General features: G+C 51.8%; 1 protein-coding gene across 1 annotated transcript; it reads right to left on the minus strand.

The window, feature by feature from the left end:
- Window positions 1–696: 696 nt before the first annotated feature.
- On the minus strand, window positions 697–12154 carry TTI1 (TELO2 interacting protein 1). The gene is made up of 7 exons (XM_042887434.1): window positions 9840–12154; window positions 9217–9405; window positions 8296–8444; window positions 7320–7460; window positions 6145–6349; window positions 5343–5430; window positions 697–1955 (listed from the first exon to the last, which is right to left on the minus strand). The coding sequence occupies exons 1-7, from the start codon at window positions 12127–12129 to the stop codon at window positions 1733–1735; spliced, it is 3285 nt and encodes a 1094-aa protein (XP_042743368.1). The 5' UTR covers window positions 12130–12154; the 3' UTR covers window positions 697–1732.
- Window positions 12155–12506: the final 352 nt, after the last annotated feature.

Raw genomic sequence — 12506 nt, forward strand, 5'->3', positions numbered from 1 at the left:
CAGGCCGTTAAAAATAACAGCTTTTATTGGAAGAGATTCATTTCGCCGAGTTGATGGGAAACGTTGGGAGCAGGAGATGGAGCGGGGAGAGAGGGGAGCAGCGGGGCTGGGAGCTGCACCCGCGGGCACAGTGCTGCCACCTGTGTGCAGGCTCACTCTGTTCTGCATCACAGACAAGGTGAGGTGGCTGCAGCCGGTGCCTCCTGGCCTCGTGGGTCTCTGCGGTGTGCTCAGCCTCCAGAGGATGGGTAGCTGAAGAGCAGCACTGAGGAGCAGCACTGCTGCCACCAAGGGCTCTGGCACAGGCAGGCCTGGCGGTGGTGTCTGGGCAATGGGTTTTGAGCAGTGCTACAGCAATCCTGCAGCAATCCCAGGAGGGCTATGGAGACTAAAGGGAATGTTTCGCCCGCCCGCCTCTCCTGCCTTCCCTCATTGGGTGATCAGCTCTGAAAGGTTCCCCTGGACCAAATGCAGCCTGATGTTAAGTGCTGTGTGTACTTAGGAAGAAGCACAAAGGGTAAAAGCTGAGCTGCAGCCTTGACCTCTTGGTGAAAAGCCACTGAGCTGCGTTCCTCATGGAAAAACAACCAGGAGCAAAGCCTAAGCAAAACCAAGGTGAGGGAAACCACCTCAGCAGCCCCCACACTGCACTCCAGATACTCAGCCAGGATCCCTGGCAATAACACACAAAGCTGGTCCCATGTAACAACCCATTTATTTCATTGCATTTTCTATTTCTGAGCTTGCTTCTGAAATGAGAGTGGAGATCTGCCCTTCTGTGTAACCAGCATCAAACTTTCAGTTGGCTGCCAGAGGCCACGTGGGACGAGGCTGATGAGTTTGGGGTGGATGGAGCAGTGCCTGCAGGGCTCGGGGCAGCCTCAGGTGAGTGCAGCAGGACCTGCAGCCTTGCACCAAATGTCACCGCCTGGCCACATGCACGCAGCCAGCAGCCTGATGCTTCTCCTTGGGGTGGGCGTTAAGGATTGGAGAGGTTTGAGAAATAGCCTGCAAGAAATGGCAGGCAATCTGGGAATAAGGGGGACTCTTAAATCACTTGCAAGTTGTAAATCAAGGCTGGCTGTTTATCTAAAGGATCTGCCGCGGCTCAACGGCAAGAATCAGGCAGCACGATTCATTTGGCCTGGCTTAAATAACTGTAAGGGAAAACCTGGCTATTGCTAAGGGGAAAGCAGGATGCTGTTCTCAGTAATACTGGTGAGGCATTCCCTGTAAATGGATATAGCTGTTGTTCTTGATTTCAGTTAATATCAGAAGAGGATTTCTAACGTGCCGCCTCTCCAGGAGGGTTAAGCGTTAGTTTTCAGATGGCAGGGATGTTCCAGGTGGGGACGGGACACAACAGCTGTAAGGGCAAAGGGTGCAGGTCTGGTGCTGCAGGGATGTCACCCAACCACCGAGTGCTGGGATGTCATGTCTGGAAAACAACTCTTTGTCCTGCAGATCTGGAAAGAGCTGTGCTCTGACCCTCCCATCTCCTCCAGCACAGCGTGCAAAGTACAAACCTGGAGGAGCTGGGACGAGGCACCCACCTCACCTCCAAACACTGCTTAAAGAAAACCTTTCACCCACGGGGAAGGCGCCTCAGTCAGGACCCAAACAGGGCCGTGGTTTCCCCTGCAATGACGCTGGGCATCGCTGCCAGGATTCTCCCAGGTGAGCGCTGTGTGGCGGCGGTTCTCCTCTCCTCTGCCAGCTGCTGTGAAGGTCCTCACGGAGGAGGTGCCCTCTGTGCCCCTGCACTCTCCTGTTGCTGCAGTTCCTCCAGCAGAAGCAGGATGTTGTTGGTGAACTCATCGCGCTGCTTTCCCATCCCACGCAGCTTCACAGGCTGCAGGCTGGCGTGAGGAGCCTCGTATGGCTGTGGGCAGCACACCTCAGTCAGCAACAGCCAGGTGCTGTCAGGGTCCACACGCATTAAGTGGCGGAAAACGCTTCAGAAAGCAATGGGAAGAAAGGAGAGATGAGTAAGGAGAAAAGGTTTTTTTCATTTACATCCAGTGGGGTCATTATAAGCAGCTCAGGAACGCATTGGCTCTGTCTGCAACCTACACAGCTTTCCAGGCTGGGCCTCTAAGAGCTGCATGCTGTTCTGAGGGTCTGTCTTCCAGTCTCTCCCATTCTGATTTCTTATGAACTGCCTCTACATTTTTCCCCCTTCTACACAGCGCTTTCAGAAAGCAGAGTTCCTTCCCTTGCCTGGTGCTCGCTGGCTGTGCTGGTGGGAGCAAACTGTGCTGACTGCAGGGAGCAGCAGCTCCCCTCTGTCTCCCTGGCTTACGGTGGGTGGCTGCACAGAAACCATCCCCATTCCTTCTGCCTGGGATGGATCACAGCAGGCAAGGAAGATGAATCACTGGGAAGTCAATGTGGGAATGGGGAATGCTGTGCTCCTGCCATCCATCTCCCCAGCTTCCACTCCTGTATTCACAGCACAGAGCTCCTGGTCTCCAACCCTTCCCCAAGGGATCTGCTGCTCTCCATAGAGCTCCACTGCCTCTCCTGCCCACAATGGCTCACGGCCTGGGATCATCTCCTGTAACCCAGACTGCTGTGCAGCAGCTTCAAGAACAACTGGACTCTTGCAGTTCCAAACTAACTCTTTGGGTAGTATCTAAGCAACCTGTTTCCATGGCAAACAAACCTGGGGTTAATCCAGGTTTGTTTTCTGTTGTTGGTTTTTTTTTTTTAAGTTCAATATCATTTCATTGAATGCTGCCACGTGCAGGTGGCTGTCTTAGTGGGTTTCAGCCCAGCTTGCAAATGACAGCTGTTAGTAAGAATCCAATAAGCTGCACAGTCAAAGCAAAGGATGTCGTTAATGCTGTGTAATCAAATATGGTATCTAAAAAGATCCCCAAATTGCTCCAATTTGTTCCAGTTGTGTGAACCAACTGGTTCTTATGGCACAGGGCAGTGAGGCTATTCTGATAGCTGGGCTTTGCCCAGGCTCAGAGCAAAGCCATGGCACAAATGGGCTGGCAGAAGAACCAGCCTGCCTGGCTTTCGCAGCTGTGCTGGGTAATAACTGGAGACGGGTCACTGCAGGCTTCAGCACGAGCAGGGAAATCATTTCTGTGCCTCAGAAAAAAGCATTCCTCCCCAGAATGGTGACGGAAAGGTCAAATGGGAAACTTGACAGACTGTAAACATTTATTAAAAAGAAGTGTAAATTTCAAAACAGTCACTTCAAACGGAGAAAAAATGCCCAGCTATTTGTAAAGCGCTGACATGGGCCAGTGACAATTTCTTCATCTCTCTTTTTTTCCTTCTCCTTCAGGGTTTGATGTTCTGTTTTTCCTCAAGCTGAGGATCTTAGGGGTGATGCCATTCAGGAAGTGGATCAGATGCTCAAATCCACGTTCTGGTTTGCACCGTTTTCCCCCCATCTCATTCCTGACCCCTCACAGCGCAGCCCCTCTGCTGCACAATGTCTGCTCACCTTCCTTGAAGGCATGCTGCCTCATTTTCCATCAAAGCAAAGCTGCCCCTATGTTCCCTGCTTTTCCCAAACCTTGGTGTTTCGGTTTCTTAAACCAAGATTTGGGTAATGCTTATCTCCTGGAATACCACCAGCAGCCATAGGAAAGCCCTGCTTTCCCTGCCTCAGACACGCTGCAGTTCTTCCTTTCCCAGCATCTATTTTTGCCCGTTGAGTTCTGCACAAAGCTGCATTTGCCAAATTCACTTACTCCCACTGCTTCATCCAATAAAACTACAGGGTCCCATAAATAGGATTAGATGGCCTCCCTGGAGCACCGTAACATTCCTGGAAGACACAAATCTATTTATTTTTTTTGGTGATGGCAGCACCTTGGCCCAAAATTGCTGCTCAGCACTTCGCTACAGAACCTTCACTTTAAAATCGGGCTGAGACAATGAGGGGAGTTATTGCAGCTGGCTTTGGATGAGCTGACCTTCCTCCTGGCAGGTCACAACTCATGAGTAGCATAAGGAACCAAGAAGGTGAGCAAAAACCAGTTAGCATAAATCAGCATGGCACGGGGGCTCCAGACATCCTTTTACCCTGTATGATTTTGGTAGTGATAAAGCTGAGTTATGCGATGCGTGCTGGCACTCGGGCTGCAGCTAAGATTAGTTCTGTCCTATCTGTTTTTAGAAGCATTTAAATTGCAGAATATTTCATGTAGCAGGCTGATAATTTGCCCTTGCCTAAATGCACATCATATGGCTAATTCAGTCCTTCCCCCCTCCATCCCTAGCGTGCGTGTGAGAAATTACACAGCTTTTCAGCCTGCTTTGTTAATGATTTAAAAGCTTAAGTTTCCAAACAGATAAATCCTGGCATTCTGCTCTCCACGCCGGCGTTGCTTACACAGATGAACGTTATATTGTATCAAGGATATGCAAGCCTACAGCAAAGAGCCCCTTTGCAGAACAAATGCTGCTGAAACCTGCTGCGATGCCATAAAAGCCACTAAGGTAAAAATAAACTGACTCTCACCAACTCCAGAATACAAACAAAGGTATGGCTGCAGTTCTGAGAGCTCTGTCTGTCTCAGCTGCTGCCCAGCCACACAAAGGCTCTCGCACACCCCTGGGAGGTCTGCACTCAGGTGAAAGGGAGCTGACAGCTTTTCCCTTTTTAACAGCCTGCCCTCTGAAATCCGCTGTGCCTGCTGAACCTGCTCGCAGCGGGCTGCCTCTCCCATTAGGGGAGGGAAGGTGGCCACACAAAGAGGGTGGCTCTTCCTCATCTTCAGCAGAAACAGAGACGTGTGGCTTTCTTATTCTTTTCCTGTGTTCCGTAACTGGACACGTTTTGTCTGCTGAAATGTCTGCCCTTGTTTCCAGGTGACAACATATGGCAGCAGCGATTTCTTATCCTGACAGCAGGAACATGTCGAGCAGGATTTTGAACAGCAACTGGCAAAGTGTGTCTGTCAATGTTTCATAGGGCTAATGCCTGTTCACCTAAACTGTTTGTGCTCTTTTAACCTCTCCCAGCCTTCGCAGAGCAAGACTGGTGCCAAGACTGACAGCAACCTAAGCAACACAGGTCCACCTGGCTGAGCCTGGGGGAAACAGGCCTTTTTTCCTGCCTAGCTATGGGCTGGCAGGTGGAAGAGGTAAGCCATTTAGCTGGACACTACAGCAGAGCTGTTCTGCCAGGTCTGATCCACATGGATGATTTATTTTGAGTAACACCTGAGAAATTCTATGAGAGACTCTTTTCTACGTCAGACGGAGACGTGCTGGAAAAAGGAATGAGAAAGGAGCAAGAGGAAAGGGGTTACTGTGTTTCCCCCTCTCCCCAAATTACTTGTACACCAGATAGATCTGCATCTAAGAGACGTTACCTCTGGGCAGCTTCTTGCAACTTCATGGGCTGCTTGGCACTGAGGTAAACCAGGCAAGCATCTGCCACTTTATTCAGGTCACTCTCACCTGCAGAAATGGAACAGAAAAGAAGGGTAGGAGGTAACCTACTCAGCTGCTGCCACCTAATAGAATCTGCTCTAAATTGGCAGCAATGGGCTTCTGAGCCTTTGAACTGTCTGACCCAGAGCTCTTCTGACCTCTCCTCTCGAAAATCTTGCTGTGGAGCCAGGAAAGCAATCAAGAGTATTGAGAGAGGAAAATAGCAACCAGCCAGCAAGCCTTCTCCTCCATCAAAGTCAGCTCCAGAAATTTAACCTAGAAGAATTTCAGAGAGTTTCATTCCACAGAAGAATAATATGCTGCATGTAAAGGGTCATCCAGAGAGATACCTCAAAATGGAACCAGCCAGCTTAGCCAGAAGTTTCACCTGGGTGCTGGTGTTCAGTGGAGAACAAAGCACTGCCCAGCAGGTCTGAGTGCAGCAACTCAAACATTCCACTTCACACACGTTTTAATGCACATTCTAATGCACGCACAGGACGAGTTGTCAGATTCTGTGTGGTACTGGGAAACTCTCTGTTGGGGAGTGAAGAGTAACAAGACCCTCTAGAAAGAGGACAGATTAAGGCCCAGCAGGATGGGATGAATCTGGAGAAGATCTGGAGATGAGTCTGTGGGGCACCAGAAGAGTGGGAATCCAGTGCAGGCCCGGTTAGTCCTGACAAGAGGAGTTACAGCACACAGGGATATCACACAGTCCACACTTCCCCTGCTACTCACCCATGTCCAGCTTCTCACACAGGGAACCCAGTCCCTGCAACACAGCCAGCTGTAACTTGAAGGCAAGAGTGTGGTTGTACACAGGCCCAGCTCTAGCACTCGCTGCAGCTTGGCTGAGGAGGGAACTGGTCAGCTTAGGCAGGACATCTTTGGAGAACCTCTGCCTCAGAAAGTCTCCACACTTTTGTGCCAGGGTACACAGCACCTAGCGGAGAAACTTCAGTTACTGGAGGTTAAGTGCACCCACAGCTCTGTGAGTTGGCTGCTCCAGATTACTGCACTCAGCAGCAGCTCTCTGAGCAACACGTTCTCTATTGATTATCTTTACAGGGGGAAGGAATGTGACCACACCTGCCACCACCTCCCATGTAAAGCAGAAGCTAAACGTTTGACAGAGGCTGGGTGAGCTGCACCTTGCTGCTCAGTTTCACGCTGCTAGCTTCCTGGGTCTTCTCCTCTCTCTTAGCAAGGCAAAGGTAAGGGTGGTTTGTGAGGGCCTATTCAGAACTGCTGGAGGAGCCTCTGATGGAAGATGCTTTTCAAGAGTTAGTCCTGCACAGTGATCTTGCCCTTGTTTTAGAGCAGGCACATGTGACGTATGGCTACTCTGAAATTCCAGTGCATGGCTTCTTGAATTTGGGGAATCAAAACTTTCCTTTTATTCACACTGAAGGATTTGAAAATGAGTCTCATTCTGCACAGCAGAGTAAGCCCAGGGCAACTCTGGAGCTGTCAACCTCAGGCACTGCGTTTTTTGTGCAACTTGTGATTTAGGAAGAGAATGCTGTCAGTTGGCATGGCCAGGAAATCCTTTAAAATGTTATTATGAGGCTAAGTCTGCACTTAACCTCTTCCCTCCCCTGCCAATGTTTCAATTGCAAAACATTCCCCTCTCTTCAGACTAAGACTTCCAAAGGGGGTTGCTGAGACTGTGCTTCCAGCAAGGCTAAGCTGCACTGTACAGTATCAAGATCTTATCTGTGGACATGCTGTGGTTAAGAGGGCTACAAACCTACCCAGTGCAGGGAGGTGATCCTGTTTTCTGAACCACATTAAAAAAATCACAAAAATGATTCCATAAACTCAGAGTTTCTCCCGCTGGCCACAATAGCTTGTGAGCTGCTTGCCTTCTAAGCACCAGCTTGAAGGCTGTTGGCAAAGATTCACTGTTGTACCTTGAAGGCTCTCAGCACTGCCAGAGGGTCATCGCTAATCAGCCGAGTGACAAGAGCTGGCCAGACACGATGAGCCATGGGAAGCAGATGGTTTCTGTGAGGATGCAGCACAGTCACACAGAGCTCCAGCACGTCCAGGACCTGTGCACAAGGGATAGGAAACGGACTTTCAGAACGTTGCGGCGCCAGGCGTTCAGGTGGATGCCCAGCCTCACAGCAGGGAGCAAGGACAAAGAAAGATGCTAACACAGAAGGGTACAGTTTCACCTCAGCAGGAGCTGGGATAACTGAGCACTGCTCAGAGCATTGGCCTGCTCTGAAATCAACACACAGCACAGTGATGTAACTCACGCAGGGGTACAAGGCCAGGCAGAAATAAGGACAGGATCTCTAGCCGGATCCTGCAGGCTGAGCTGTGCTCAGAACCCCACTGTTCCTGTTGCACAGCAGCAGGAATCACCTCATAGGGCTGAGGCTGCTGTAGTAAGAATCTGGGTTATGCCTCACTGCTGCATTTTTCTGTCTTGCTTTGCAGTTTAAAAGGAGGACACCTTCAAAGGATTTTATAATTTAAGGAAAAAAAAAAACCAGGCTTCTAGCTTTGCTTATCACAACCCCAGCAACTTCTGAAATATTTGTTAGTCTGTGAAGTCTACAGCCTGAAGTAGGAGGATGGGACAAAAACGCTTCTCCTTCCCCCACCAAAGGCTGAGGCATGATGGCTTCACTGTGAGCACCAAGGAAACGTGCTCTCACAAAGCCACCCTTAAGATCACACGCAGCCTGGCTGCCATTCCTTGCACAGAATACTTTCAGAAAACTCTCTCCCTTTTCTTGCTGATGTTTGGAGGGCCTGTCCTGAATATGTCAGCACTAATTTGAGACAGCAGGAAGCCCCACGTGCATTGTGTGCACATTGAGGAGGCTACCAGCCCCTCCAGGGGCACCACCTGCCCCTACACCACTGTTCACTCACCTTCAGCCGCACACGGAGGTTCCTGTCAGACAGCAGATGGATGCACCTCTCCATCACATCTTTGGCCAGCTGAGCATGGCTTGGCAGTGCAGTTTCTCCTTCTGCATCAGAGTTGCTTGGCTCAGGCTTAGCAAGGGGGGGAACCTCGTCTGGAGGACAAAACTGTTACTGAAACCATGAAAATGACTTGGAAATTCTGGGAGATCAGAAAACCCACCCACGGCTACTCTGCAAATTCCCAAATGAGACCTGTGGCATTTCTGAGCATGTTTAGATGTAGTCAAGTATATGCTTGAGCTCTGCCACTTAAATGGCAGATTCAGACTGTGGGACTGAGGAAGTTTTGCTTTCTTCACTGGACAATGCAATTGGTCTGACATTTGCAGTCTCTCTTCACCACAGACTTCTTTATTTCCCATTGATTTTTATTAAAAATGAAAAGCATGGATATTTAAAGACGAAGTATTTAAAGGTCAGGATCGCACCATAGCCCAGTAAAGACTACAGAATTCCCTACATGAGTGTCTGCAGGGCCTTCCAAGGCCAGGTGGGAAAGAAGTAGCAGTATTATGAGACAGGAGAAAATGATATAGGGATTCCTGAGGGAGGGTGAGGAAGCTGAAATAGGATTCTGTCACGAGTTAGTGACAGGATTCTGAAAAGGGGTAAGTTTGGGTCCTGGACTCTGTTACAGTGGTCATTTATGAGTGAGGAAATAGTTTTTCCTCCTCCCCCAAGAACATAACAAAGCAAGAACACCAAGCAGCACCTCACAGGAGCTGCAATCAGCTCAGAGCAAACCTGGGATTGTCACGAGCACATCAACCTTTCAACCCCACCCAGAGACCTTCAACTGATGAAAGGAAGCCTCGGAAATCACCGTCTTTCTCTAAGCTGAAGATTCTCAGCTCCTGTACTGACCTGCCTCCTCGTCACCCGAGTCAGAAAGGTTGCCCTCTGCAATCTGCTTCTGCTTGATGTAGTCGAGGAAGAACCGCTCCATTTCTTGACTTGTTATCTCCTGCTGTATCTGGGACACAGTCCTGCTCTGCCCCTCCACAGCCTGCTTCCGCTGGTGCTCCTTGCTGCAGGATGGCCCAAACCACTGGACTGCAAAAGAACTGGTGTGTCACTAAGCATTCATAACTCCTTCCTGCAAGACAACAGGCTATCACAGTTTCCTTGAGATGAACATGGCTTTTAAGTGTGGGATTGAAGTGCGTAATCAGGCAGAAGTTGTCGCATCACCGGGACCTCCTGTGACTGTCAAAACCCTGCTGGACACAGCAATACACCCCATGTGCTTCTACAGAACAGTTATGGGAGGAGTAAAATTACCCTTTTTGAACCACACCCCCATAACTCTGCAGGCCAGAAAGTGGTTATTATTGCCCATCAGCAAAGAAACTGGTTATTATTGCCCATAAGTAAATGTTGCAGTACCTCAGCTACTTGAAACTTCCCATGGCGAGTCCAAATGTCAAAGCCAGGGACCCTTAGTCACAGCAACACTGAATTATGCAAAGTAAACATCACTTAGATACCTAGAGCTGCCATTAAGGAGTGGAGGACACCGAGGAAGGTAGAAGCCTGGTCACTGTAAGACTGATCCAGTGCAGACAGGACATCTTGGATAACATCTTCTACCAGTGGCAGCAAGCTGGCATCCGAGTGCCTCAGCATCGTGCTCAGGACCTGGGCAGCATGTGGCTGGTGTGCCACCTGGCGCAGGTTCAGGGAAATCCCATTCACCAGATAGTCAGAATTCTCATTAATCAGACTCTGCACACAGTCATAACCGCAGGCCTCGCATATGTCTACCAGCGTCCCCTGTGCTGTCTCACTGATGAGCAGAGTTCTGTCACCGGCCTTTTCCAACACTGGGTAGAGAGCTGAAAGCAGAAGCAGGCGGAACTCTCCCCCCAGCACAGCTGCAAAGCATCCGACCCCCTCCAGCTGGATGCAGAGCTGCCACACGTTGCTGTTCATGGTGTGCGTCGTTACATGAGGGTCTGGGGATGGCAGAATGCTGCTGCATGCAGCTCCTGGGAGAGCAGCAAGTCCTGAGCGTGGCACAGAGAGCTGCTCGTGGCCGATTTCCTCTGTGTCAATGCTAGTGACCAAATACCAGTTTGCCTGGTCTGTGTACTCCTCAAGAATGGACGTTATGGACCCTTTGAGATCATCCATGCTCAGTGAAACTTCCCTTTCCCGAAGGACATCCACCCCCATGCCAGCAGCTCCTGCAATCAGCTCATTGAGGACCATGGCAGCCTGCTTTCGGTACACGGCAGACTCGCTGTACAGCCCCATGAAATGATCCACAAGCAAATAGATGTTCCCATAGTAGCCGAGAACACGACAAACTTGCTGAAGGAGCTGGAAAATTTTTTCCTCCGTGAAGAAGCGGAAATATTTTCTTTGACTTCTGCCCTTCTGCACGCCGTGCTGCACGGAGCCTGAGGGGTCGTAACCACCCACACAGCCCCACTGTCTGTCTTCCACTATCTTCACATCCGTCACATCCAGCTCCAGAACCTGCATCAGTGCTTTGGACAGGCGGTGGAGGTGGGATGCAGAGTTGAGGACAATGTTAATCTTGGGGCCCAGCAGCTTCAAGTAGCCAAGTAACAAGCTCAAAGTGGAAAACTTGCCTGCGTCATCCTGAGAGTTCATCAGGCGAGGAAGGGCTGTGGCAAGGGAATGGAGGTTCTCTGAGAGAACATCAGCGAGAGCCCTGTTCTGTGTTATCACCTGCTGCTCTGCAATGCCTTGCAGCACTTCGTTACACCTGCTTTGCACTTCGCTGTTCTCATCATTAACCAGCCCCACCAAGGCCTTCAGAAGGTGGGTGAACGAGTCCACCAGCGACAGCCTGCAGTTGCTCAGCAAGTGATGGACAAGTTCCACCAGCTCCAGTCTCACTCTCCAGTGAGAGTGAACTGAACAAAGTTCCACGATTTTATGAAGGAGGAGGGAGAGTTTTTCTGACGTACTTTTGCTCCACTCAGGCCCTCTATGGACAATCAGTTCTGCTATCCTACTTTGTTCTACCGGTGGCTTTTCTTTCTGCTTCGGGACTCTGGCTAGCTGCTCATCAGCCATTACCGAGACAACGACCTGATAAAAGAGTCTGATGGCAGAAACAGTGATTCTGTGCCCTTGTTTGACATCGCCAGCAATAATCCGAGACAGCGCAAGAGAAACGCCGGGCAGAAAAGAAGCAAATAAATCCCCGCATTGCTGCGCCTGCTTCTCGCGTAGCCACCGGTGCTCCTGGCACTCGCCCTGCAGCAGCAGGACCTGCAAGCACTCCAAAGCGGACAGCTTAATTTGCTTCGCCCTCTCTCGCTCCGCCAGACCCAGGAGCAGAGATACGGCGAAGCCGAGGAGCGGGAGGCAGGAAGGCCGGTACAGAGCGGCGACGGCATCCCTCTGAGCAGAACGCATCAGGGCGAGCAGCGCCTGCAGCGCGGCCAGCTGCAGCTCCTCGGCCGGTGCCGGGGCTCCGTGCGGGGCGGGCAGGCAGGCGCAGAGCTCGGACAGCAGCTCCTGCAACAGCCGCGGGTCGGTAACGCGGGTGCCGAGCAGCACGGCACGGAGGCACCGCAGCACGCGCTGCACCACGCGCTCCCGCTTGGGCCCGGGCACCTTGAGGGCGAAGCGCAGCGGGAACAGCACGTATTCCTGCAGCTCCTGAAGGGCCCCCGCGCCCACCGCCGCCAGCCGGGCCTCCAGCTGGGCCACGTTCTCCACCGTCTGGGCCTTGGTCAGCTGCACGCAGGCGGGGCGCAGCGCCCCGAAGGCCTCCTGCGGGGTGTCGAACACGGCCATGGCGGGGCGTCCCTCGGAACGGAGCCTCGGGCCGGCCGGCGGGGCAGCGCCTACCTGCTCCCGTAGCGAGGCCCCCGCGTGCGGGAAGTGACGGGGGCGCGGCGCGGGTCGTCGGCGTGACAAACGGCCCGAGAGAGATCAGCGTGGAGAGCGCCGCCAGAAAAGTCGCGGTTGCTCGCGCTGCGCGTGCGCGTCCTCTTACTAAAAGGCAGCGCGCGTTCGCGGCGTCTTTGCGGGCTCCGTCGGCGGGCCGCGCATGCGCCGCACGGCGCCCTCCCGCCCCGCTCGGTGGTCGCGGAGCCGTTTGTCCCTTCTGGCGCTCCGTAGACGCTGCCCTTTGACCCCGCGCGGCGGGGTGAGAGGGCGGGCGGCCATCT

This window comes from Lagopus leucura, unplaced genomic scaffold, assembly GCF_019238085.1.
Source record: "Lagopus leucura isolate 7727_CA_CO unplaced genomic scaffold, USGS_WTPT01 Super-Scaffold_100083, whole genome shotgun sequence".
Taxonomy (NCBI): Eukaryota; Metazoa; Chordata; class Aves; order Galliformes; family Phasianidae; genus Lagopus; species Lagopus leucura.

Coding starts and splice junctions, on each gene's coding strand:
- TTI1 (XM_042887434.1), bottom strand. CDS start 12,129: ATGGCCGTGTTCGACACCCCGCAGGAGGCCTTCGGGGCGCTGCGCCCC. Junction 5,431..6,144: donor GTGTGAGAAGCTGGACATGG/GTGAGTAGCAGG, acceptor CCATTTCTGCAG/GTGAGAGTGACCTGAATAAA. Junction 1,956..5,342: donor TTGCAAGAAGCTGCCCAGAG/GTAACGTCTCTT, acceptor TGCTTTCTGAAG/CGTTTTCCGCCACTTAATGC.